Source organism: Oculina patagonica, chromosome 7, assembly GCF_052425735.1.
Source record: "Oculina patagonica isolate OP01 chromosome 7, crgOcupat, whole genome shotgun sequence".
In the NCBI taxonomy this organism is placed as follows: Eukaryota; Metazoa; Cnidaria; class Anthozoa; order Scleractinia; family Oculinidae; genus Oculina; species Oculina patagonica.
Window position 1 is genome coordinate 32514830 of NC_135764.1, and position 27871 is coordinate 32542700.

The following is a 27871-nucleotide window of genomic DNA, read 5'->3' on the forward strand; positions in this document are numbered from 1 at the left end:
GTAAGGATTGTACTTCTGCTCTGTAACAATCAATCGCGATAATGTATTTTTACAATGACATTTTCCTATAATTTTTAATGTCACTGAGAGACCGTTCATTTTTAATGAAGAAGGGGGGGGGGGCTGGTGGGATTTGAGGGGGGTTCGCGCAAAAAAAAATGGCTTCAAAGGGGGCGCAAGGCAAAAGAAAATGTCTGTAAGGGGGGGGGGGGTCACTTAAAACAATTATACTTTTAGTGTTGTAATGAGGGCTTCTGTAATAGTTTATAAAATCTTGCCAGAATACCCAAAATAACATTCCTGCGGTTCTAAAAAATTCAAATTTTCCCGGGGTGCATGCCACCGAAGCCCCCTTCTTTGTTTTGTACCAAACGCATTTACTCAACCACCAGCTATTTGGTTACAAATGCAGTAAATCCATACTAACAGACCGCATCCACGATCGATAAATAGTCAAGGCCATGTCAGGCTTTTTGAGGGATGCAGTTTGACTATTATTATGGCTTGATAAGTTTTAATTTCACTTGATCATTTTCTTTTTCGGGAGGGGGGGGGGGCATCGAAAAAACAATAGATTACGAGGGGGGCCAGGTAAAAATTTCCGAAAAAGAAGGGGGGCCATTATATATGACAGTGACTATCTATCGTACCCAGGGTCTTTAATTTAATACTGTCATTGATAGCGATCAGGAAACGAGCGACCCCTGGAAAGTTGTTATTGGAAGTCCAAATATATCCGACTTCTGGAACTTGCTTACACTTTTTTTTTTAATGCGTGGCTAAAGGAACTCCTTGGCGTACTTTAGGCCAATTTTATTGTGTTTAAAACCAATCAAAATCGTTTCTTTAGAGTCGCTCTAGTTCGTCAAGCTTGGGCAGTAAGAAGCAAATAGTCTAAGTTCAAATCGACCGCTTTTGATCATAAATTATGGAACTTATAGAATATATTCTTTCGTGCGCAGTTCAATAGTTTCATGCCAGCTTTTTCTTTGCCGCTATCTCACAACATCGAGGAAGCCTGGAGAATAACCTCGCTCTACTTATTGAGTCATGTCAAAAACGGCGAGTATTTATCTCCGTCCAGAGGTCAAAACACTCGTCAACTTTGTTTTGTCTAATATCATAAACATATGCATCTTCCTTAAGGCCCCTATTTAAGAATAGTGTGCGGACAAGCTAAGTTATGCAAAAAGCAAACAATCGATGTTGCCAAAGCAAAAACGACCCGGCCAAAGAGTCCGATGCAAAGTCGCCTCCGAACTCGTGTCAAGAAAATGCCAGCGATCGCTTAAAGGATAAAGCAGTTAATTCACCGGCACAACCTGCCTCCACGGAAAACAACGCCCTGGAAATTTACCCTTGGATGAAAGAATTTCGCTCAAAAGGTACGAAACAGGGTTTCTGTTAGGTGTTTTTGTCCTAAAAACGCTTCGCTCTGCATCCGATATGTAGCATGCAGCAGCTTGTTGGGATTTCTAAGATCGTAAACGAAATCACGCGAAAATTGAAGCATAGCATAGATCGAGCGCGGTTTTATTGTGTTTGTTACGTGTTAAGTTCTTTAATTGTAGATAAACGGAGAAGAATAGCACAGAGAATGAACCAGCCAGAACAGCGCATCTCCATTGTCAAGCAGTTTTCTTCGCTATTCGAAGGTGCGAAGCGCACTATTTTGTAATCTTAATCACACAAACAGTTCTACTCATTTCACTTGAATGGAAGTTATTAGACAGAACTGATGGGATTGTTTTTTTATGTGGGTTTTTGGCTGTTTCAAAGGGTTCATACATAGCTGGCGCCAGAACGAAAACACCAATCGAGACGCCATGTTCAAAAGGGTGGTAATCCTTTCTCTCTTGCTGTGCGGCATACCAAAACTTGTTGTAAATCGCCTAAATGTCCTAATTAACCACAAAACAGTCTCTTCTCAGTTACTTTGACCTGCTTTGCAAAGGATTTTGTGTTTAATAGCCAGCAAAATCCGCTAATGTGACAGTATTTTGAATCTGTGAATTGCAGAGTGTTTCGCATGCATCCCGATTCCAATTTCAAGGTTACTTGCAAGTTTCAATGAGCAGCTTCCTCTAACTCTATAAACGAAACCTGTGAAATCTTGCCTCCGGTTCTAACTAGGGAAATATATCTTAATTCAGTTTAAAACTGAAGATTTTGGCTCCTTCCTAAATGGATTACTTGTGCTTGAAAATCGAACTCGAATTCCTTGCTGTCGAATTTCTGCCCCCCATGTTCTCCGTTCAAATCGGAAAAGCTAGTTCTCAAATAAAGTGATATTAACTTACCACTGGTGCCAGAGGTCTTTTTTTCTTGTTTTTTTTTTTTTTTTTGCGGCGACAAAGAGCGGCGAAGCCGCGATCGTCGAGAGAGTGGCGAAGCCGCGATGGTTTCGCCGCTATCTCGACGATCGCGGCTTCGCCGCTCTTTGAAGCAGCAAAAAAAAAAAACCTCTGGCACCAGGGGTATAATAACTACTGTAAGCTCTGATAATTTTGAACTTTCAATCTTCTTTTATTTAACTTCATGGTTAAGCTTAGTAGAAGCCCTTGCCTTCGTTTTTGAGTGAAAACTAGCAGGGTTTTATAGTCAGATACCTTCGAAGCTGACATGCCCGAATTCTGCCTAAATTCTTTATTCAATGTCTAAATTCATTATTTTCAATGTACGTTTCATACTTCTTCGACAGGTCAGTTTTCTTAGCAATAGAATGTCAGTGAAGTTGTGTGGATAAGTTATTATAAGTTACAATCAGTGACGTACAATGAAACTTATTTTACGGTATGGCGATGGAATTCCGGCATTCGCCGGAAATTTCCGTACAATGACCGGCATTTGAGCAAATTCCTTGAATGAATACAGTTTTAAATCAAATAGCCATGTTTTCTTCAAAAACGAAAATGCTATCCTGTTTAAATCAAGCTTTTTAACAGAAGTGATGTGTGGCATCATTTCAAAATGTAATTTAGGATAAAATATTTTGGGGCACTCGTTGTGCATGTTCATTTTGATAAGCTATGATTCTAAAAATGTATACACAGTTAGACTTGTCATCAGTATGCACGTATATAGTCTGGCATATGCTGATGAATTAAAATTAACACAACGACTTCTGTTTTTAGTAACACCACAAGAAAAGGACGACAAACTCAGCCGGAAATTCAGCACAACGCAGCGAGTTGAGCTGGAGAAGGAGTTTCATTACAACAGATATCTTTGCAGACCGAGGAGAATAGAAATCGCACAGTCGCTTGGACTCACGGAGAAACAAGTCAAAATTTGGTTCCAAAACCGGAGAATGAAATGGAAAAAGGGAAACAAGGCTGTAGAGAAAGCTTTGCAGAATGAGATTCAAGAGCGAGTCAAGCAACTCAGCGCGCAAAATCCAAATGGGTTTGGCAGTTTATCAGCCATGATGACCATGAACTTACATCAGCAAAATTCGTCGTCTGCATTCAGCGAAACAAACTCTGTTCAGCAAATGCGAATTTACAATTATCCTGCTCCAATGCAAACCTACAATGGCAGTTCTATGGACAGGCCGAGAACAATGTGGAACCGGGGACCACTGCAACATCTTTAGTAGTAGTAATTGGACTACACGCTGTTCAATTTGAAAAAAAAAAATAGATGAAAAAAAATTCCGAGGGCAGCCAAAATTGGACGAGGCCGTATGCCGAGTCCAATTTGGCTGTCAGAGGAATTTTTAGAATCTAATTATTTCCAAGTTGGACAAGCATGCCCTTGCTGTTACATATTAATTATATAGCTAGTAGTCAGTCAATCCAGTGTAAACCATAAACTTATGTCCGGAACGGGAAAAGCCTTCAGTAATAATAACTCACACTCAAAGCATTGTCACAAATAAAACTTAACAAAACAATGCAATTTTATTCACCTGAGTTTGCGAAGCTTGCTACAAAGTGAGTGAAAACACGGCATCAATCGATGAGAGTCGTAAACAAAGTGTCGGAACGAGCTTTACAACTTCTTGAATCTGACATCCTTCGTATTCGTATCGTTCGTTTTCGTCGCCGTCTTTTTTATCAAATTTCACTAGCAATTCAGCCAAGTTTTGTACTCTTGGAGGTGTTTTGGTCTTGATTTTTCTTCTTCTGACAATGTAGAAAATTTCTCACTTTCGTTACTACTGTTGAGAAGCTCAAAAGGATTAAAAAAACGTAGCAAATCTGCCTAATAAAATTCCGCCATTGTCGACTAACAACGCGACAAGTTTACAGGGTTGACGCTTGTGCTAATTGCAATTAGCACTGTGCTAATTGGCTAATATCTGTCACATGTTGTTTTTTCTTGGATTTGATTGGCTGAGACAAAGCTGTCCAATTTTTCTTAAAGTGGACAGTTCGTGCATTTTAACTGAAAGTTCTATTTAAAACTGTCCAAATTAAATCTCAAATTGGACAGTTCCCAGAAATTAAGGAAAAATAAGTAGATTTCGCCAGAGACGGAATTAACACGTTGGGTATGAATTACCGTTCGACGAAGCCGAGAACGCTTCCTAATTCAATAAAATAATACCGAAAATGACATGGGAAGCATAACAGGGTTTTGTCCAGGGAAGAAGAGTTTAGTCCGCCACCGAACGTCGTTAAATAGTGGCCGTTCGTGAAAAATTATATGAGCTTCTTCGCGGCGACACGACGAGAACTGGTACTTTTGTTTCTGGTTACACAAAAACAGCGATGAAAGGATAACAGGCTCTAAGCGGAGCTGGTAATTTATGTACTTTCGACTGTGCTTTCGTGTGTGCTTTCTTTGTTCCTTTGCCTTCGCTTATTTCATTTATTATTCGCAGTTTTCTCCAAGGTAAGTGAAGTTGTATCTATATTATTCGGAGCATCAGTAGCAAATATGACTAAAGCTACTTATCAGAAAACTAGAAAGCTGTGTAGTGGTTTGTTTTCTAGGAAACAGACGCTGCAATTCGCCCCTGGTGACGACACAGAGTTGTGATGTGTCAACTCAGCTGCTTTGCTCAACCGATTCAAATTCTCTCTGCGTACAGACTTGTGAGACTCTATAATACACCAATTTATTCCCTTCGGCCACTAAGCATTGACAAGCTGGAAGGCAGACTATTTCAAGTTGTTGAGCCATTTTAAATTACTCGAGTTACGTCTATTGTATTTTATGATTGTAAGCGAAAAAAAGCGTTTACTAATGGACTTGTATCAAAGTGTTTCGAATGGCAACATTTCAGTTTCGCCGAAATGTCCTAATATAAGCCAAAAAACAGGCTCTTCTCAGTTACTTTGACCTTTCCTCCAAAGGATTTTGTGTTTTATAGCCAGCAAGAGCCGCTAATGTGACCGTATTTTGAATTTGTGAATTGCGGAGTGTTTCGCATGCATCCTGATTCCTGTTTCAAGGTATCTTGCAAGTTTCAATGAGCGGCTTCCTCTAACTCTAAAAACAAAACCTGTGAAATCTTGCCTCCGGTTCTAACTGGGGAAATTTATCTTAATTCAGTTTAAAACTGAAGATTTTGGCTCCTTCCTAAATGGATTACTTGTGCTTGAAAATCGAACTCGAATTCCGTGCTGTCGAGTTTCTTCCACCATGCTCTTCGCTCAAATCGGAAAAGCTAGTTCTTAAATAAAGAGATCTTAACTTACGCAAACTTTTATAGTTTTGAACTTTCAATCTTCTTTTATTTAACTTCATGGTTTGGCTTAGTAGAAGCCCTCAACTTCATTTTTGAGTGAAGTTGGCATGTCGAAGCTGACATGCCCACACACTGCCTCAAAGAAATTCTTCATTTTCAATGTCTAAATTCATTATTTTCAATGTACGTTTGATACTTCTTCGACAGGTCAGTTCTCTTTGCAATCGAATGTTAGTGAAGTTGTGTGGATAACTTGATATAAGTTACAGTGAGTTCTTACAATGAAACTTATTTTACGGTCTGGCGATGGAATTTACCCGCCGGAAATTTTCGTACGATCAATGAACTGCATTTGAGCACTGAAATGCCTTGAATGAATACAGTTTTAAATCTAATGGCCATGTATTTTAAATAAATACTTTGCCCGTTCAAATCAAGCTTTGTTTTTCACGTAAGAGATATGTGGCATCATTTCAAAATGCAATTTATGGTAAAATATTTTGCCGTAAGAAGATTGATTTCGACACTGGTTATGCATGTTCATTTTGAAAAAGCTTTGGCTATTTTAAAGTGTGTACACAGTCAGGAATTTTATCAGTATGCACGTTAGCTAACTTTAAATTAACACAACGACTTCTCTTTCTAGGAAAACCACAAGAAAAGGAAGACAAACTCAACCGGACAATCTACAGCACAAGGCAGCTAGTTGAGCTGGAGAAGGAGTTTCACTACAACAGATATCTTTGCAGACCAAGAAGAATAGAAATCGCACAGTCGCTTGGACTCACTGAGAAACAAGTCAAAATTTGGTTCCAAAACCGGAGAATGAAATGGAAAAAGGAAACAAGGTTGTAGAAAAAGCTTTGGATATTGAGATTCAAGAGCGAGTCAAGGAACTCATGATCAGCGCGCAAAATCGAAATGGGTTTGGCAGTTTATACGCCATGATGACCATGAACTTACATCAGCCAAATTCGTCGTCTGCATTCAGCGAAACAAACTCTGTTCAGCAAATGCGAAACGTCGATTACCCTGCTCCTATGCAAGCTTACAATGGCAGTTTTATGGACAGGCCGAGAACAATGTGGAACCAGGGACCACTGCAACATTTCTAGAAATGATTAACTATTTACGAAGGCACACCGTATTTGCAAAGCCAACGTGATTTGTGCAAACCTTTTACCTTTCTGACGGCCGCGTTGCGAGATTTTCGCACACGCGGGTATGAATTATATATTTTAATTTCTTATTAGTGTATATAAATTTTGTTTCGTTGCTGTTGAAAGGACTCGCTGTTTTGTCGCGAGAAATATTTATTGACCTCGAGTAAATGATCTTCAGTTTAATTTGGATTCCTTTGACAAAAAATGAACAATTCTTTTATTCCTATTATACTGCAGATTTTGCTTAACACAATTCAGTATTTATACAACACATTTTGGTCTTTATACTTCATTTCCGATACACTGAAACCCACTTACAAATTGTTTGTAATGGGTCGTAAGGATTTTTCTTCTGCTCTGTAACAAACCGTAAATGCCTTGTGATATTTTCAATCGTCAGAATGAATTTTTCATTGATAATTTCCTATAATTTTTAATGTCAGATTCGAGTCGTAATTAGCCTTGAAACTATACGGACAGTTACTTGTCTACTTAGTTGTAGGCAAACAAATTTTGTCTGGATTTTTCTATGAGAAGAAGAAGTAGATTTTGTAGCTAATTTTTATCAATTCATGGGGAAATTCATGGCAAAGCTCTTTGCAAACCTACAATGCAACATTAGCCTCCTACGAGCCCAAAGAACGTCTGTGAAGGTAGCTAATGCAACATGTGATAAATATAAACAATGTTTTAATACAACATTCAGAAAGATGTTACAGGCAGTTGTTGTGAGAATTATTCCGTCATTATAACTTGGATTTTAACACCAAATTCTTCAGTCTGCATTGTTGCAAAAACATGTATCTTTTCACCCCAGTCATGATGCAGTATATTCTTAACACACTTTACCTGAATGCAACGTAAATTTACGTTAGATTTCAATTTATTGATAATGTACAATTCCGTCATTTATTTAAAATGGAGAAAGATATTTTGGGTTGTATTGTTAAATATTGTTATATTTATATATTTTGGAACCAGAACATTACTTTTTGACAAATAATGCACAACATAAATCAGCAATAAAATAATGACTTGTGCCCAAAATGTGTTTGTATGGTGTGTGGCTTGCCATAACATTTGTTGTTGTATTGTGATACTGAGTCAAATCGAAGTAAATTGACTGATGTTAGCTCATTTTCACAGATGCGCTTTTACAATTTGAATTTGTCTGACCGAAAGGTTCCGCTAGGGATTGACTGTGAAACAATGCCTCAAAAATACTCAAAACGTGGTGTACGGGCGTGCAAGAGATCGTAAGAGGAACAGACGGTTTTAGCGGGAAGTTAAGCTGAGCTTTAAAAATGAAGATCTCAGTCGTACCCAGGGTCTTTAATACCATTGATAGCGATCGGGAAACGAGCGACCTCGGAAAGTTCTGATTGGAAGTCCAAATATATCGGACTTCTGGAACTTGCTTAATTATTTTTTTTAAAGCGTGGCTCGAGAAACTCCTTGGCGTTTTACTTTACGCCAATTTTATTGTTTTTAAAACTAATCAAAATTATTTCTTTAGTGTCGCTCGAGTTTATTAAGCTTGAGCTGCGGTAAGAAGCAAAGGGTAGAAGTTCAGCTCGACCGCTTTTGATCATATGGAACTTTAAGAATTTATTCAATTTATTCTTTCGTGGTCAGTTCAATCGTTTCACGCAAGCTTTTTCTTTGCCGCTATCTCACAACATTGAGGAAGCCTGGAGAATAACCTCGCTCTACTTATTGAGTCATGTCAAAAACGGCGAGTCCGTCAAGAGGTCAAAAAACTGGTCAACTTTGTTTCAGTGTCTAATATCAAAAACAAAGCATCTTCCTTAAGGCTCCTATTTAAGAATAGTGTGCGGACAAGCTAAGTTATGCAGAAAGCAAACAATCGATGTTGCCAAGGCAAAAACCACCCGGCCAATGAGTCCGATGCACCGTCGTATCCGAACTCGTGTCATGAAAATTCCAGCGATCGCTCGCGGGAGGATAAAGCAGTTAATTCACCGGCACAACCTGCCTCCACGGAAAACAACGCTCAGGAAATTTACCCTTGGATGAAAGAATTGCGCTCAAAAGGTACGAAACAGGGTTGCTGTTAGGTGTTTTTGTCCTAAAAACGCTTCGCTCTGCATCCGATATGTAGCATGCAGCAGCATTGTAAGTAAGTAAGTAGGACTTTATTTAACGAGGGTGACACCTGAAAGTAATCAAACTGATAAACTTGTGGCCCTCACAAATTTCCAAACTCGAAAACGAAATCTCGCGAATATCGAAGTATAGCATCGATCGAGCGCGGTTTAAGTGTGTTTGTTACGTGTTGAGTTCTTTAATTGTGGATTAGAAGAGAAGAAAAGCACAGAGAATGCGCCAGCCAGAATGGCGCTTCTCCATTGTCAAGCAGTTTTCTTCGCCATTTGAAGGTGCGAAGCCCTCTATTTTGTAATCTTAATGTCAACTGATCTTTTCATTTCGCTTGAATGAAAGTTATAAGACAGAATTGAAGGGATTGTTTTTTTATGGTAAGGTTCAAAGACAATTATTTTTTGGCTGTTTGAAAGGGTTCACACATCGTTGGCGCCAGAAGCAAAAGACCAATCGAGACGCCATGTTCAAAAGTGTGGTAATCCTTTCTCTCTTGCGGTGGGGCATACCTCATTAACCACAAAACAGTCTCTTCTCAGTTACTTTAACCTGACTTCCAAAGGATTTTGTGTTTGAAATGTTGCCACCAGTTTTTACTGGGGAAATTCATCTTAATTCAGCTCAAAGGTGTAGATTTTGTTTCATTTTAAAATGGATTACTTGTGCTTGAAATTCGAACTCGAATTCCTTTCTGTCGAATTTCTGCTCCCATGTTCTCTGTTCAAATCGGAAAAACTAGTTCTTTAATGAAGAGATATTAACTATACCCTGGGTGCCTAAAGGTTTTTTTTCTTGCGGCGAGGAAGAGCGGCGAAGCCGCTATCGTCCATAGAGTGTCGAAGCCACGATGGCTTCGCCACTCTCTCGACGATCGCGTCTTCGCCGCTCTTTGTCTCTACAAAAAAAAAAGAAACCCTTTGGCTCCAGGAATATATTAACTACCGTAAGCTTTGATAATTTTGAACTTTCAGTCTTCTTTTATTTAACTTCATGGTTTAGATTAGTAAAAGCCCTTGCCTTCGTTTTTGAGTGAAATCCAGCAGTGTTTTATAGTCAGATTAATTCGAAGCTGACATGTCCCTATTCTGCCATTCTTCAATGTCCAAATTCATTTTTTTCAATGTACGTCTCATACTTCTTCTTCGACAGGTCAGTTTTCTTAGCAATAGAATGTTAGTCAAGTTTTGTGGATAAGTTATTATAAGTTACAATGTGTCGTACAATGAAACTTATTTTACTGTCTGGCGATAGAATTCACTCGCCAGAAATTTTCGTACAATGACCTGCATTCGAGCGAATTTCTTGAATGAATACAGTTTTAAATCAAATAGCTATATATATATTTTTAAAATAATTCTATCCTGTTCAAATCAAGCTTTGTTCTTAACAGAAATGATGTGTGGCATCATTTCAAAATGTAATTTAGGATAAAATATTTTGCCGTAAGAAGATTGATTGCAACACTCGTTGTGCATGTTCACTTTGATAAGCTATGATTCTGAAAATGTATACACAGTTAGACTTTCCATCAGTATGCACGTATATAACCCTGTATATGCTGATGAATTTAAATTAACACAACGACTTTTATTTTTAGGAAAACCACAAGAAAAGGACGGTAAACTCGACCGGAAATTCAGCACAACGCAGCGAGTTGAGCTGGAGAAGGAGTTTCATTACAACAGATATCTTTGTAGACCGAAGAGAATAGAAATCGCACAGTCGCTTGGACTCACGGAGAAACAAGTCAAAATTTGGTTTCAAAACCGAAGAATGAAATGGAAAAAAGTAAATAAGGTTGTAGAGAAAGCTTTGCAGATTGAGATTCAAGAGCGAGTCAAGCAACTCAGCGCGCAAAATCCAAATGGGTTTGGCAGTTTATCAGCCATGATGACCATAAAATCACATCAGCCAAATTCGTCGTCTGCATTCAGCGAAACAAACTCTGTTCAGCAAATGCGAAACTATAATTATCCTGCTCCTATGCAAATCTACAATGGCAGGTTTATGGACAGGCGCAGGTCGAGAACAATGTGGAACCGGGGACCACTGCAACATTTCTAGTGATTAAATGATTAATTATGTGCAAAGCTAACAACGTGATTTGTGGTAGAGCTTGTACATTAGTTTTTGACGGCCGCGTGTGCGAGATTTCGCCCAGAGACGGAATTAACACGTTGGCGATGAATTATTATGTTCGAAGATGGAGAACGCTTCCTAATTCAATAAATAAATTCAATAGATTCGAGTTTTTTTGGGGCTATCTTTCTATGCTGGTTGTCAATTTGGCCCCTCCAGAAATTTTTTCAGGGACGAATGACGTCATCACCATGTCATGTGCTTCGTGCTGTTTCAAATGGCGTCCATGTTGGAATAAACGCACAAACGTGTTTTGTTTAAAGGAATAGCCAAAACATGTACCCGAAGTTAATAATAATATCGAAAATGACATGGGAAGCATAACAGGGTTTTATCCAGGGTAGTAGAGTTTAGTCCGAACGTCGAGTAGCCACCGAACGTCGTTAAAATAGTGGCCGTTCGGGAAAAATTATATCACAGGTAACCAAAGCGTACTATGAGAGCCGGGTCTGTAAGGATGTACTATACTATAAGAGCTTGTATGGATTTGAAATAAAGTTGAGAAAAATGTCCATCATTGAAAAGCTAAAATAGAACTTAAAACCTTGCATGGTGTCACTTTTTTGTCTTTAGAGTGCTTTAGAAAGCCATACGAGCGATTTTTGTTTCAACCCTCAGGCCGAAAGGTTCCACTAGGGACCACTAGGGATTGCCTGTGAAACAATACCTCAAAACATACTCAACACGTGGTGTACGCGCGTGCAAGAGATCACAAGGGGAACAGTTTTAGCGGCAAGCTGAGAACTCGTACCCAGCGTGTTTAATACCATTGATAGCAATCGCGAAACAAGCGACCCCTTGAAAGTTCTGATTGGAAGTCCAAATATATCGGACTTCTAGAACTTGCTTACATGTTTTTTTAAAGCGTGGCTCCAGGAACTTGTTGGTGTTTTACTTTAGGCCAATTTTATTGTTTTTAAAACCAATCAAAATCGTTTCTTTAGAGTCGCTCGAGTTCGTCATTCTTGGGCTGTAAGAAGCAAAGAGTCGAAGTTCAACTCGACCGCTTTTGATCAGATGAAACTTTAAGAATATATTTGCTCAGTTCAATCGTTTCACGCCAGCTTTTTCTTTGCCGCCATCCCACAACATCGAGGAAGCCTGGAGAATAACCTCGCTCTACTTATTGAGTCATGTCAAAAACGGCGAGTATTGATCTCCGTCCAGAGGTCAAAACACTCGTCACTTTGTTTTGTCTAATATCAAAAACATATGCATCTTCCTTAAGGCTCCTATTTAAGAATAGTGTGCGGACAAGCTAAGTTATGCAGAAAGCAAACAATCGATGTTGCCAAAGCAAAAACGACCCGGCCAAAGAGTGCGATGCACCGTCGCCTCCGAACTCGTGTCAAGAAAGTTCCAGCGATCGCCCAGAGGATAAAGCAGTTAATTCACCGGCACAACCTGCCTCCACGGAAAAACACGCCCTGGAAATTTACCCTTGGATGAAAGAATTTCGCTCAAAAGGTACGAAACGGGGTTTCTGTTAGGTGTTTTTGTCCTAAAAACGCAGGGAACAGAGAAAGTGGGTGGGGATTACAAACGACCCCTTCGCTCTACATCCGATTGCAGCTTGCAGCAACATTTCTAAGATCGTAAATGAAATCTCGCGAATATTAAAGTATAGCATAGATCGAGCGCGGTTTTATTGTGTTTCTTACGTGTTAAGTTCTTTAATTGTAGATAAGCGGAGAAGAATAGCTCAGAGAATGAACCAGCCAGAATAGCGCTTCTCCATTGTCAAGCAGTTTTCTTCGCTATTCGAAGGTGCGAAGCGCGGCACTATTTTGTAATCTTAATACGAACAGTTCTACTCATTTCGCTTGAAAGAAAGTTATAAGACAGAATTGATGGGATTGTTTTGTTTTGCTAAGGTTCAAAGACAATTTATTTTTTGGCCGTTTCAAAGTGTTCACACATCGTTGGCGCCAGAAGCAAAAGACCAATCGAGACGCCATGTTCAAAAGTGTGGTAATCCTTTCTCACCTGCTGTGCGGCATACCAAAACTTGTTGTAAATCTCCGAAATGCCCTAATTAACCACAAAACAGTCTATTCTCAGTTACTTTAACGTGCCTTGCAAAGGATTTTGTGTTTTAAATGTTGCTTCCAGTTTTTACTGGGGAAATTTATCTTAATTCAGCTCAAAGCTGTAGATTTTGTTTCCTTTCAAAATTGTTTACTTGTGCTTGAAAATCGAAACTCGAATTCCTTTCTGTTGAATTTCTGACCCCATGGCTTATGTTCAAATCGGAAAAGCTAGTTCTTTAATGAAGAGATATTAACTTTAACCTGGGTGCCAGAGGTCTTTGTTTTTTTTCTTGTTTGTTTGTTTGTTTTTTTGCGGCGACAAAGAACCGCGAAGCCGCGATCGTCAAGAGAGTGGAGGAGCCGCGATGGCTTCGCCACAATATCGACGATCGCGGTATCGCCGCTCTTTGTCGCCGCAAAAAAAAAAAAACCCTCTGGCACCAGGGGTATAATAACTACTGTAAGCTTTGATAATTTTGAACTTTCAATTTTCTTTTATTTAATTTCATGGTTAGGCTTAGTAGAAGCCCTTGCCTTTGTTTTTGATTGAAAACCAGCAGTGTTTTATAGTACCTTTGAAGCCGACATGCCCGAATACTGCCTAAATTCTTTATTCAATGTCTAAATTCATTATTTTCAATGTACGTCTCATACTTCTTCGACAGGTCAGTTTTCTTAGCGATAGAATGTTAGTGAAGTTGTGTGAATAAGCTATTATAAGTTACAATCAGTGTCGTACAATGAAACTTATTTTACGGTACTATATGGCGATAGAATTCACTCGCCGGAAATTTTCGTACAATGACCTGCATTTGAGCAACTTCCTTGAATGAACACAGTTTTAAATCAAATAGCCATGTGCTTAAAAAATGCTATCCTGTTCAAATCAAGCTTTTATTTTTTAACAGAAGTGATGTGTGTTATCATTTCAAAATGTAATTTAGGATAAAATATTTTGCCGTAAGAAGATTGATTGCAACAGTACACTCGTTGTACATGTTCACTTTGATAAGCTATGATTCTTAAAATGTACACACAGTTAGGCTTGTCATCAGTATGCACGTATATAACCCTATATATGCTGATGAATTTAAATTAACACAACGACTTCTGTTTTTAGGAAAAGCACGAGAAAAGGACGGCAAACTCAACGGGAAATTCAGCACAACGCAGCGAGTTGAGCTGGAGAAGGAGTTTCATTACAACAGATATCTTTGCAGACCAAGAAGAATAGAAATCGCACAGTCGCTTGGACTCACGGAGAAACAAGTCAAAATTTGGTTCCAGAACCGAAGAATGAAATGGAAAAAGGGAAACGAGGTTGTAGAGAGAGCTTTGCGGAATGAGATTCAAGAGCGAGTCAAGCAACTCAGCGCGCAAAATCCAAATGGGTTTGGCAGTTTATCAGCCATGATGACCATGAACTTACATCAGCCAAATTCGTCGTCTGCATTCAGCGAAACAAACTCTGTTCAGCAAATGCGAAACTACAATTATCCTGCTCCTATGCAAACCTACAATGGCAGTTCTATGGACAGGCGCAGGCCGAGAACAATGTGGAACCATGGACCACTGCAACATTTCTAGTATTAAATGATAACTGAATTGTTTGCAAAGCTAACAACGTGATTTGTGGTAGCTTGAACATTTTGACGGTCGTTTGTGCGAGATTTCGCCCAGAGACGGAATTAACACGCTGGGTATGAATTATTGCGTTCGACGAAGGAGAACGCTTCCTAATTCGGTTGAAATTCGAGTTTTTTGTGCTCTCTTTCTATGTATGGTTCTCAATTTGCCCCCCCCCCCCCTCCCGGGAAAATTTTTTAGGGACGAATGACGTCATCACCATACCAATGTGTTCGTGTGTTTCAATATGGGGTCCATTTTGGAATACCGTAATCGCAGAAACGTGTTTTGTTTGAAGAAATGGCCGAAACGTGTACCCGAAGTTAATAATAATAATAATAATTAATTAATCTATATTGCGCAAGTATCAATCAATGATTTTCACCTGCGCATTACAATATTTGTAAAAATTAAAACTACTGAAAAGTCCTTAAAATTAATTAAAATACTAAAAATACCACTGCAACATTTCTAGCAATGTTCATCATCAGAGAGGTCAACTCTGATATGCCTATCTATATATTAAACAGAACAAATTTTTTTTCCGACATTTTTTTTCCGACATTTGTATTACGTACATTTCTCGTAATGATTAATTATCTGCAAAGCCAACAGCGTGATTTGTGGTAGCTGACAGCCGCGTGTACGGGATTTCGCTCAGAGACGGAATTAACACGTTGGGTAGGAATTATTGCGTTCGATGAAGGAGAACGCTTCCTAACTCAATAAAATTATACCGAAAATGACATGGGAAGCATAACAGGGTTTTATTCAGGGAAGTAGAGTTTAGTCCGCCATCGAACGTCGTTAAAATAGTGGCCGCTCGTGAAAAATTATTTGAGCTTCTTCGCGGCGACACGACGGGAACTGGTAGTTTTGTTTCTGGTAACACAAAAACAGCGATGAAAGGATAACAGGCTCTAAGCGGAGCTGGTAATTTATGTGCTTTCTTCGTTCCTTTGCCTTCGCTTATTTCAAATATTTTTCGCAGTTTTCACCAAGGAAAGTGAAGTTGTATCTAAATTATTCGGAGCATCAGTAGCAAATATGACTAAAGCTACTTATCAGAAAATTAGAAAGCTATGTAGTGGTTTGTTTTTTAGGAAACAGACGCTGCAATTCGCCCCTGGTGACGACACAGAGTTGTGATGTGTCAACTCAGCTGCTTTGCTCAACCGATTCAACTTCTCTCTGCATACAGACTTGCGAGACTCTATAACACACCAATATTTTCCCTTCGGCCACTAAGAATTGACAAGCTGGAATGCAGACTATTTCAAGTTGTTGAGCCATTTTAAATTACTCGAGTTACGTCTATTGTATTTTATGATTGTAAGGAAACAAAAAGCTTTTACTAATGGACTTGTATCAAAATGTTTGGAATGGCAACATTTCAGGCAGTCCTTTGTTACTGTTAGTATATACATGTATTACAAATAACTATACGAACATTTTCCAAAGTATCTTCTTGATATACATTGTACTCCATTTGGATTCATTAAAGACCTTTAGCCACTTCGCTTGACACATTTAAAAGGCTTTATTCTTCTCTTATGGTTTAGAAAGATGGGTTGGTACAAGCAGATCAGGTTTCGAAAGCTTGGCAATTCATACATTTCCTGCATGGACTTTTCATTGTAGCCGTTTGCGCATCATAAAAACACCTCAAATATCAAGAAAATATGAAAACATAATCATCTCATTCTTCCCACCCCTTGCCTTTAGCTTTCCTGTTCCCGCTCCCTCCTTATCATGCCACCCTACCGAACGCACTCCCCTAATTTCCAATTATTAGTAGTAATATTTATTTTTAGTGTATATATAAATTTTGTTTCGTTGCTGTTGAAAGGACTCGCTGTTTTGTCGCGAGAAATATTTATTGACCTTGAGTAAATGATCTTTAGTTTAATTAAGGTTCCTTTGACAACAAATGAACAATTCAATGTCATTAAATATCTTTATTGACTTTATCTTCAACTTGAAGATTTCAGTTCCACAGGACTACAACAGAATACACTTAATAACTAAACATTAACATTAACAAGCTAACAACTAACTCTTGGTCGTGAGGGAAAAATTCTCCTCAAGTTCTTTTAGTGATTCATTATAACAGTTTAAGAACGACTTTCAGCAGATTTCAAATATCGTTCGGAAGAAATCGAAAATTCGATTTCCCTCATTTTTTGCCCACAAATAGCCTTTAGCTAGCCTTGTAATTTGATGTAGTTTTTTTCGTCTCGAAGCGCTTTAAATCCGTGAAAAACAAGAAAAAGGAATTTCGCCCACAAGATCGCCAAAAATGGCCGAATACAAAGCTAAAAGTTGGCAACGTAAGTTTTTACTTAGTTCGCGTGCAAAGAAGAACCTGAATTTTTGGATACGTTTTCTTAAAAGGCAAGGTATTCAGCTTCCAAAAATAGGTAATAACTTTACTTGAGCGTCATTCGAGAATTAATTACAAATTTTGTAAAAACACCTTTATTTACTTATAGGAAAATCCCTAATTTATTGATAAAGTTCAGAATTTTTTTCGCCATGTGCCATAACTCCAAATTTCTTCAAACTTCGGCTGTGAAACCCTTTTATGCTATTGTAAATTATGTATGAAAATCAGCTTGGGTTCTCTTTCGAGAGATGTTTGAGGCGCCTCTGAAATAACCCAATTTTAACGAAATTACATCAGCAAATGTAAACAGCGGACTATTGCCGTGTTTTGACGCCAAGCGGTCTTGTCAAAAATAAAGGCGATTTAAGCCGACAGTTGTTTTACAAGTTCTCAGTACCTATAAGCCAATATCTTGTTTCCTAAATACAAGTGGAATAAACTCGATTTTAGCGCCAAAGTTACCTTTAATATTTAACTCGAACAACCTGAATGAGTTTCTTTAGTGTGAGACATATCTTGACGTGTTGTCGATTTCATGTCGCAAGACGAAAATAGAAACTAATTTGTGTTGTGGGCCCACTGCAATTAATACATTCAAAATAACACAACACCGAAAGAAAGATTTTCCACATCAAAGATTAAGTAAAAACTAAGGTCTTCCATGACACTGCAAGTGATAAATGGCATAAAATTTATAATTTTGTGTGACATAGCGAAAATTTAAGAACACTGTGAGAAATAATCAAATTACAAACTGAACTGTTCGACATTGTGTAGTGAACTGCATTCATATTTAGGAACGAAGCAAAATTAAACTAAACTTCATCTTCGCCTGTTTTTTTGTTTAGTAGACCGCGATTTTATTTATGGTAAATGGAAAGAGTTAACCGGCAAAAGGAATTAAAGTTAGGGTATAAACATAGTTAGTTATGGAATAAAGCACTGGATACACTGCTGACATGAAGCGATAAAGCTGCACGGTTAAGTCATGCTAATCCCAAGATACACGCTCTTTTCTACATCAGAACGTCTAATTTTCGGCCGAAAGATATGAGCAAAAAATTTTATTAAAATGCCCCTTTTTTAAAATTTTAAAAACAAAGTCAGATGCGACAGAGCGCCGTTTGAAACAAGCCAAGCCCATACCTACCCCCCACTGAGGTGGGCGCATACCCCTACTCAATCTTCCCAAATTATTTCAACAACTGTGTGTCCATAAACGATTGGTAAATACTAGGCAGTTTAGATGGTCCTGCTTCATGGTACTTTTGGAGCTATTTTTTAGACGTCGGATAGCAGAAAATATGCTCTGAAGTCGCCGATGCCACAGCTTATTTCAAATATGACCTTACAGGTTGCGGGCCTTTCCTAGTAGCGTTTTGGGAAGAGAAGTGTCGTTGAAAGATCCACACCATAATATCCCGCCAAGCATGATCCTGATAAAACGTTTTGTGTCTTAAAAATCCACTTTTATGCTGCGTTGACGATACTTTTTTGGGGTAGGGGGGTAGGGGGGGGGGGGGCTTGCACCAAATTTTTGTTGGGGGTAGGGGGAATACAGTCCCATGCTCCGCCACCTATGAATATGGTATTGCAGTAAATTCATTCCTTACCGAAATGTACATGTTCACGTCGCCAATGGGTATTGCAAATTGTTGGTGGTTTCTGGTCAGAATTTGAAAAGATCAGGAGCCATAATCGAATTTGAAAAGATCAGAAGCCATAATCGATGGCTCCTGAAAAGATATAATTATTCCGTACCTGATTTGAATTAAAATTCGTTCTTTCTCCAGCATCGACGTTCTTACAAAAAATTAAAGGTTCTTATATAAAAAAAGCGAGTATATATTCTTCCTGGCCTTGAACAATGTTAGTCACAGTTACTTCTGGCAGGAACAATTCTTCGAAAAAGAAACCAAGAGATCCACGTATTGCTTCTTTCGTTTCACCTAAATATGACTGGTGTCGATTTCAAAGTGATTGCAAATTTCTTTTAGCATTTGAATAGCAAAAGAAGACAGCTTCGAGGAACGGACAAGTTCACATAGCTTATAGCAGTCATAAACTATTGGATGCTCCAGCGACACTTCCTGCATGACTGTATTGGTGAACTCTTGAAGGGCACCCTCCCTCTCTGCGTTGTCCACTTCCTCATCACTAACATCTGCCACATCTTGCCGGCGTCGCTTAGCAGCCAGGCGACTAAAAAAGCTTGCTATCTGCTTGGAAGACGGCGCTTGAAAAGAGACGATACCCTTCACTGTCCCTGGTTGTCAACATGGCTCTTGCAACAGAGTCTGGATCTGCTTTCGCCCTGATTTCTCTCCAAGATCGAATTTCTTTGTCAAGTAATCTTTCTGACTAGTAGTGAATCTACTTTTTTTAACTTGTGAGGACCGCAATGCCCAGCCTATAGGAAGAGACACGCTTCCTGTTGGTCGTGGTTTAGGTACTTCTGTTGGAATGTTTGGGACGATACCAGATTGCACTTCAAGTCTCTCTGAACAACCAGTAATGGCTCTGTCAAGAAGACTCTCGTTTTCAATAGCGCGGTGATGTTTGCCGCAATCAAGGTGCCGCTGAAGTGAGGAGAAACGCTGATAACGTTTAATACATCCTTCTTCAGGAAAGGAAAAGAGAAATGCATTTGATTCATCCAAAGAGGAGTCGTCAGAGCTTGGTGAATCGCTTGGGGCAGGCATGTCAGCCTGTTTCGAAGGGATCTCTGGTTTCTTAGATTAAATTGTTGTAAAAGTCGCTTTTTGTCCGTTAGTGACGCTGTCAACTGCTGATAGCACTGGAACTTCCGTATTTGGTTGGACGTCAAGTTTCTCCTACTGAATCAATTTTCCAGGACGAATTTTATAGGCCCTCCATACAATCAGCCCTTCGTCAGTGTAATCTATGTTTGAAACAGCGCTGACACCTTCCAACATGATAACAGGGAACGTCTCGGGCTCAGGGGCTCCTGAAACGGTAACGTTAACCGATGGTAATCCAACCGCCCAAGTACTCGTAAAGGATAATTGTGGCCTCTTGAACACTGCAAGCATTTATTCAAGAACACTGCGAGCATTTATTCACTGTCGCCTTAAGGTGCGTAAATTTATCATGAAACATATATTAGAGCAGGTAGCCCAAGAGTGTGACCACTTTTAATGAATTAACATTCGTTCGTGCAGTTATTATCCAATCAGAAGCCGAGGACAGCTTTCCGTTGACGTCTGATTGGACAATTTACGTTCCCTCAAGGTAAACAACGCAAATGCAAAGATTGATTGCAAATCTATGAGCAGTTCAAAATAATTTGGAACAAGGGAACAAAAAGAAAATAAAGCTGGGAACGTCAAACGGGAACAACAGTTGTGTTTCTGATATTTTAGGCAACAGAGATCATCAAAAAACGACAAAATATTTTAAGGGAAAAGCGGAATCCCCGGGACGCCCTCTTAAGTATGGTGCCACGCCTTTTTGTATCTCAAAATCTAATTTTCCTGTGAGTAAACAACCAATAGACAGAGTTTTTATTGTTGTATTTCTTTTTCAAATGGGCTTATTTCCGGGGAGGGCTTACATACGATGGGGGGGAGAGGAGGTTATTTTTAAATGGACGTTTGCAATACATTTGCGTTTCTATTGGGACGTGATACCGTGCGTTATCTTTTTGGGGCATACAATACCAGATGGTAAAGTTCTTTAAATATAACAAGAGGGAGGAGGGGGGGGGGGGATTTTTGTTATAACTAACAAAACAACCTCCACAACAGCAGCCTATATCAGAAAAGTTGTACTTTCTTGGCTTTAAATCGAGAGCGCTTATTATCTGAAAGATTATTGCGTCAGATTTTTAGGGGACTTATTTCTTGGGAGGGAGGGGCTTGTTTTGAAAGTAAAATACAACAGTTACGACAAACACCTAAAACAAATCAAATTTAAATGAATATTAACTTTGAATGGGAAATTGTCACCAGTGGTTGTATTTCCCCGTGTGATGAGAGGAACTACTTTTGACAACAAAGACACGTGACCAGGCTGGTATATCCCTCAGAGTATGAGATTTTTGTTTACGAAAATGATCTTTAGTTTGTGAAGGAAATTTCTACTTGTTTGTTAGCTATGTATGTTCATTGTAATCTGTACAAATCTGATCCGATGGCAACAAATACACCTGTCCTCTGATGTATCAACTTTGCTCCCCGTTTTCCAAGGCCTCCCTCTGCTTTAGGCCATCTTCTATCTTCGCTATGGCCTGATAATTTCTCAGGAACCTGGCATCGCTGAGATCCTCGGCGCCATTCAGTTCCTAAGGAAGATCGGTGGTAGGGACAAATAGTGAACTGACCAATGTTTTCAGAAAAGGTAAAAACTCCTGCTCTGGCAAGAATCAAATCAACCTCTGTTTCGACATCTGAGATCCCCCATGTAGACTTATGTCCCGCTATTTCTCGAGTACAGTATAACAACGGAATAACTTCTGTCTTCTTCGCCTTATCTCTTCGCTCGTAGGTGCAGGATTTTCGACAATAGCGCTAAAGGAACACTTTGCTTCCATACAGAAATAATGATAAAAAACCTGTTTCCCTCAAACTCGCGTTCTAAGCGTTACCCACGCCAGTATCAAGGTTTTCTAATTTATAAACGTCAATTAAGATCATTATCAACGAACAAATGTAAAAAGTACGCCAAAGTATCCTGAGTGATGTGTTTTGCGTACCGTGTTTTAAAGGAAAACATTTCATTGGCATTTATCTGCTAAATACATTAAATAATCTTGCCATCCTTTTTAACAGTGTTCGTTCACAAAGCGGTTTTACACATACTGTTTACATTACGGCGACAAGGAATCTAACGAAATCACGAAATGCCGACCACTACATTAATTACCGACGTACGGGCAAAAGAAATATTTCTTCTATTAATGACATTGTTTAATCCAGGAATGAACTCTTTTGCCATGATATTTTAATTTCAATAAGTAATTTATATCTTAAGAACGGAGATACGTTTATAAAGGAATTTCAAAAGTTATATTTGATATATCAAACAAGCCCGCTGAAATGAACAACCAGCAACCACTGCTTACATTTGCTAATAATTTCGTTAAAATTCGGTTAATTCAGCGGCGCCTCGAAAATCTCCCAAAAAAGAACCCAAGCTGATTTTCATACATAATTTATAATAGCATAAAAGGATTTCACAGCCGAAGTTTGAAGAAATTTGGAGTTATGGCACATAGCGAAAAAAAATTCTAAACTTTATCAATAAATTAGGGATTTTCCCATAAGTAAATAAAGGTATTTTTACAAAATTTGTAATTAATTCTCGAATGACGCTCAAGTAAAGTTATTACCTTTTTTTAGAAGCTGAATATCTTGCCTTTTAAGAAAACGTATCCAAAAATTCAGGTTCTTCTTTGCACGCGAACTAAGTAAAAACTTAGGTTGCCAACTTTTAGCTTTGTATTCGGCCATTTTTGGCAATCTTGTGGACGAAATTCCTTTTTCTTGTTTTTCACGGATTTAAAGCGCTACGAGACGAAAAACACTACATCAAATTACAAGGATAGCTTAAGGCTATTTGTGGGCAAAAAATGAGGGAAATCGATTTTTTTAATTTCTGCCGCAAAATCAATTTTTTGATTGAAATTTGCTGAAAGTCGTTCTTAAAATATCACAGATAAAGTGGGCGCTTAGATTCAAGATATTTTCATCGCACATAGCTAGAAAAGAGGCGATCTAAGAAGACACCTCTAAGATGAGAAAATGATGAGTGGGTGCATTTCATCAAAAAATGGAACTCGTCACCAATAGATGACTTACAGAATGGGCAAAGTCTCTCATCTCGAGGTATCTTCTTGTATCGACCTGATTCAATAGGCAGTTGATGACTAGAAATCCGCATTTTGGTTATCGCCACTCTTTGATTGACATTTTTTATTATCCTTAGATAAGGTTCAAACCTAACTTCGTTTTTTATTTCGCCGTAAAGACTTAATTTGTTTCCAATTGAAGGATCTAATTTATCCTTATTTATATTTTTCAACCAATGAACCTGAAATTGTTTTGAAAGATTATTTTTAAACAACCTTAACAGCAACCTTAACAGGTTGGGTTTTTTACTTCTTTCAAAAGTTGAAAAATCTATTGTCATCACATCTAATTTAGTAAAACGCAACAGGTGTTTAATAGTGGTAAACCAAGAGTGCTTACCAGTGTTATCCAATTGAATGTTTGTCACAAGAGCACTACTTAACATTTTGTTTTCTGAGAATGTAAGAAGTCTCAAAAAGTATTTAAAAATTGTACTATAAATAAGGAGGTGAAGGGGAAAGCGTCCAAGATCTCCTTTTACTGCGAGGTTACTTGCTTTGGAGTGAACCCCTAGAGCCATTTTGCATACTTTATTATGCATAGTTTCGGGGATTATTCGTTCATCAAAAACTTTGGAAACAAATTTATCGTAATTACCCCCAAACAATTTTAAAAAACAACCCCAAATTTCACAGTTGTACAAAAGGATTGGCTGTATAAGAGAATCGAAAAGCTTAAGAATTGTTGTGACAGAGGCACCATTGTAAATGTTAATCTCTGATAGGAAACTATATAAAGACCTTGTAGCTTTATTATACAGCTTCTTCTGTGCCAGTGAGAAAGAGCCGGAGATTGTGAAAACAATCCCTAGATAGACGTAGCTAAAGATGTGAATATTGTTCATCGTGGTGAAAGATAGGTAATGGACGTTTATTTGTTTGTCTCACGCTAGAATCGCTTTGAGATGTTGATCGCGACGTTTCGAAACGTCGCGATCAACATCTCAAAGCGATTCTAGCGTGAGACAAACAAATAAACGTCCATTACCTAAATGAACAATTCTTTTATTCCTATTATACTGCAGATTTTGCTTAACACAATTCAGTATTTATACAACACATTTTGGTCTTTATACTTTATTTCCGATACATTAAAACCCATGGCCACTTACAGATTGCTCGTAAGGGGTCGTAAGGATTTTTCTTCTGCTCTGCTACAAACCGTTAATGCCTTTCGGTATTTTCAATCGTCAGAATGTAATTTTTCAATGACAACTTGCTATTATTTTAAGAAACCCGGTTAAAAAATTTCCACAAAACTTAACTCGGTTATGATAACGATAACTAACTCGGTTAAACTTTTTTAGAGGCCGCATTGAGATCAGATCAAGAAAAGCTAAGAATAGTGTATCTTTTCGCATACGCTAGCTGAACTTTCAAACTTCAGAAAATTTTAGGGACCGAAGTATTGTAACCCGAATTTACGAGCTGCTGTCGCCTTCTCGAAAATCGTAGCTGGCCTTTTTTCGTACCCCAAAACACATTTTTCTCTCTCCGAAAACAACAGGCATTACTTTCCCCATGTAACGAATGTTTGAGCTAAAGAAAAATTCGGTTTTACATCGCACTTAAATCCGAAAATCGTAGGCGATTGTTGGTCTTCTGAACAGATATTCACCGAAACGGTCTGTTGGGTGCCCCTGTGAAGTATCGTCATGATTAAGCTACTTGTAAACAAGTGGAATGTCTGGCTATCTTGATCCTGTTAAGTTGTCATATGCCCGATTCTGCTGCTTTTGAGATTTATTTCAATTTCTTCGTCTACAATTTTCCAGGGTGTTCTCTTCTGGCTTTTAGAAGTAAATATTGAACAGGTTGAACTTTCGCCGCTCTCTGATGAGTGCTGGGGAATCTGGTGTTTCAAATACAGGCATGAATGAATAGTGCAAACTTGCCTGTTATGATAGCCACGTCTAGTCCTGTCTGAGCCAAACGATTATTGCCCTGGTTCTAGAGTTCTCTAGAACTCTAGAACAGACGCCATGTTTGCCCAGACGCCATGTTTGCGTGTGACAGAAAACGAAATCTCATCTTAGACGGTGGTGATTGACGAGTAAAACAATTGTTGAATCTGATAAGAAACCGCTAACGTATAACCTGGTTAAAATTACCCAGAAAGGTAGTTTAGAATTAACCTAAGGCTAACTCTTCAAATACGCGGCCGCATCAGACAGTTTTGATAAACCAGTTAAATTTAATTGATTAATTGGAAGTAACCCGGTTAACTCGCCAAGTGCGGCGGCGGCCAATGTGAGATAGGAGTCAGATTTGGCCTTGAGACTGTACGGAGACTTACTTGTCTACTTAGTGATGGGCAAAGAATTTTGGTCGGATTTTTCCATGATATGAGAAGTAGATTTTGTAGCTAATTCTTACCAATTCATGGGGAAATTAGCATCCCTCAAAGGGAAATTAGCATCTAGGCTCTTACCGATTGTGCTAGCACTTTTTTGGCATTATTTGGCTTCGCGAGCATTTTTTTTACATTTTATCCCAAAAAGCACTGCTAGCATTATTTTGGATTTTCGACTGTTGTGTTAAAAAGCACAATCTGACTGTATTTATGGCGTCCAAAGATGCATTATGCCCTCATTTTAGTCAAAGAAGCCGAGGAGGCCTGGGGAATAGGTTTGATACGTCAGTGGTTGCCTTCTAAAAACTCAGTCCATCACTCGTTCCAAGATGACGTCATCCACGTTGTCATCAAGGAACAATGGAAGTCAGCCAGCCAAGGCAGAGATAGCTCGAGAGCGTACTCTGACATCAAACATTGATCGTTACATTTTATTGTTGAAAAATGTTACTGAAAATCTGAAAAATGTAATATAATATTCTAAGATAAAAAAATCGGAAAAAGTTAGCATTTTTATGTTACCCACGAGCACTTTTTAAAAAAATAAGCATTATTTTAGCACTTTTTTGGCAAAAAACGAGCACTTCTTTTAGCATTTAATGCTTTTTTTACGAGCACTTTCGGTAAGAGCCTATTAGCATCAGGAGCTTCTGTTAGAATATATTTAGAGAAATTCTATTGATTAGAAGCAGCGTTTCGGATTTTTTAGAGCAACTTTTATTATGAGAAGCAACTTTTTTGGATTTTGGGGGCAATTTTTGAGCAACTTTTTAAGAAATTACGGGCAACTTTTTGGGAAATCTCGAGCAACTTGTGGAAAGCCCTATGTCCGAGACGTCTACATTTTCAGTCTGCATTTTTGCAAAAAACATGTATCTTTTCAACTCAATCTATGCAGTATATTCTTAACACACTTTAGCCGGCTGAACGCAACGTAAATTTACGTCAGATTTCAATGTATTGATATTGAACAATTCCATAATTTATTTAAAATGGAGAAAGATATTTTTGGGTTGTAATGTTAAAAATTGTTATATATATTTTGGAACCAGAAGTTTAGTTTCTGATAAATAAATGCACAACAGATATTAGCAATAAAATAAAGACTTGTACTCAAAATGTCTTTGCATACCATTTGTTGTTTTATTGTAGCACTGAGTCAAATCGCACAAACCTTAAGGTATCAGTATACCCCAAATGACCAGTGTGCGTTGGAGCTGCCTTACCGTCTGTTAATTAAAGAAAACCCCAGCAAAGTATATATTTTCTGAAAGCTTAGGAATTGTAGATTGCGAAGATACATTTATTTTAAGTTCAAATATTAATGTTGTCCAAAAAGAGCGTATTTTTTCCAAAAGTACCGAGGCTCATAAATCGGGTTCGTTTCCGGACAATTTTGAACGGAAAGAAGCGATCAACATCGCTATGTGTTCTTCACACCTTTCTATAAAAAACTGTGTCGGGGAAAATTGATTACTTGTCTGGTTTGTTTTTGACACGCAGTTAAACTTCAAGAGTGTAAGAAACAACTATTCTCTGCGTTAAAACAGCCATAACTTTTGAAAGAAGAAAAAAATAAAAATTCGCCGACACAGTTTTGTTGCTCGATTATCGGGCAACATTCTTGCCAAATTTCAACGAAAATTGTTGAAACTCCATTGAAAACGAACTTAAAATGTGCGCCTCTCTCTTCGAAACTCTGTTTTCGAGATACGAACGAAAATGTATTTTGGGCCGTTCTTCCGGTGTAATGAGATTAATTACACAAGACGTGTGAAAATGACCAGGCGTTGAGCGATAAAATGAAGGCTCATTTTACTTTAACAATATAACTTGTTCAAAGCGGTGTCAAATGTTGCTTCTGGCCGGAAACAGACTGTTGCATGATTTCATACTCACATTCTACCGCTTGCGTTATAACAATTTTCGTCTCAGTGCAACAGTTTTAAATCTAAAACAACGATAACGTGGAATCACAAGAATCCTAAAGTAGTCAAAGTAAGCCGAGGAACTGCGGGTCCTGATTCCAGGTCGTGCTGTTACCCATTCAAGCGGCGAAAAACCCGTTGTCGCTATCTACTAGCGCATCTGCCAAATCTTTTGTCCTTTCCCGTTTTTGCAACATTCTTCGAACTTGAGATAGGAATGGAAAAATGTTTCTTTACTGACGTCTGGAAAACTATGCATTTTGCCAGCGCAAAACACCTAAAGCAACTCGTCGAAAACCAAGAACTCTGATAGTCACGCAACGGTAGCATCGCCGCGCTCCTTTAGACAACCTGTTGACAGCTATCAATATCAAAATATAAATTATAATTAATGGCAAGAAATGTTTTTTTCTTCATAACTCTGTGTAGAGTGAATCTTTTTCCATAAAATTTTTTTTGAATGAAAGGTCTTAATGAGATCTATCCGAAAATACCAAAATATATTTTTCTTAGAAATGGTCAATTTTGGGGTATACTGATACCTTAAACGATGATGGGATAAAACTCTTTTTCTCAGATACGCTGTCACACTATTCGAATTTGTCTGACCGAAACGTT

The 27871-nt window shown here is 38.4% G+C and overlaps 4 protein-coding genes across 4 annotated transcripts; all 4 read left to right on the forward strand.

The window, feature by feature from the left end:
- The first annotated feature begins 1092 nt into the window (after nt 1–1092).
- On the forward strand, nt 1093–3880 carry LOC144659559 (uncharacterized). The gene is made up of 2 exons (XM_078520028.1): nt 1093–1385; nt 3135–3880. The coding sequence occupies exons 1-2, from the start codon at nt 1184–1186 to the stop codon at nt 3593–3595; spliced, it is 663 nt and encodes a 220-aa protein (XP_078376154.1). The 5' UTR covers nt 1093–1183; the 3' UTR covers nt 3596–3880.
- Nucleotides 3881–5759: 1879 nt separating this feature from the next.
- On the forward strand, nt 5760–7720 carry LOC144661031 (homeobox protein Hox-A3-like). The gene is given in 3 exon segments (XM_078521745.1): nt 5760–5821; nt 6193–6476; nt 6479–7720. Coding segments are annotated over 3 exon segments (621 nt in total). The 3' UTR covers nt 6754–7720.
- An 886-nt stretch (nt 7721–8606) lies between these two features.
- LOC144660397 (homeobox protein Hox-B4-like) lies at nt 8607–11644 on the forward strand. The gene is made up of 2 exons (XM_078521011.1): nt 8607–8856; nt 10520–11644. The coding sequence occupies exons 1-2, from the start codon at nt 8652–8654 to the stop codon at nt 10984–10986; spliced, it is 672 nt and encodes a 223-aa protein (XP_078377137.1). The 5' UTR covers nt 8607–8651; the 3' UTR covers nt 10987–11644.
- A 143-nt stretch (nt 11645–11787) lies between these two features.
- LOC144660815 (uncharacterized) lies at nt 11788–14678 on the forward strand. Its single transcript, XM_078521542.1, has 2 exons — nt 11788–12528; nt 14212–14678. The coding sequence occupies exons 1-2, from the start codon at nt 12327–12329 to the stop codon at nt 14676–14678; spliced, it is 669 nt and encodes a 222-aa protein (XP_078377668.1). The 5' UTR covers nt 11788–12326.
- The last annotated feature ends 13193 nt before the right edge of the window (nt 14679–27871 follow it).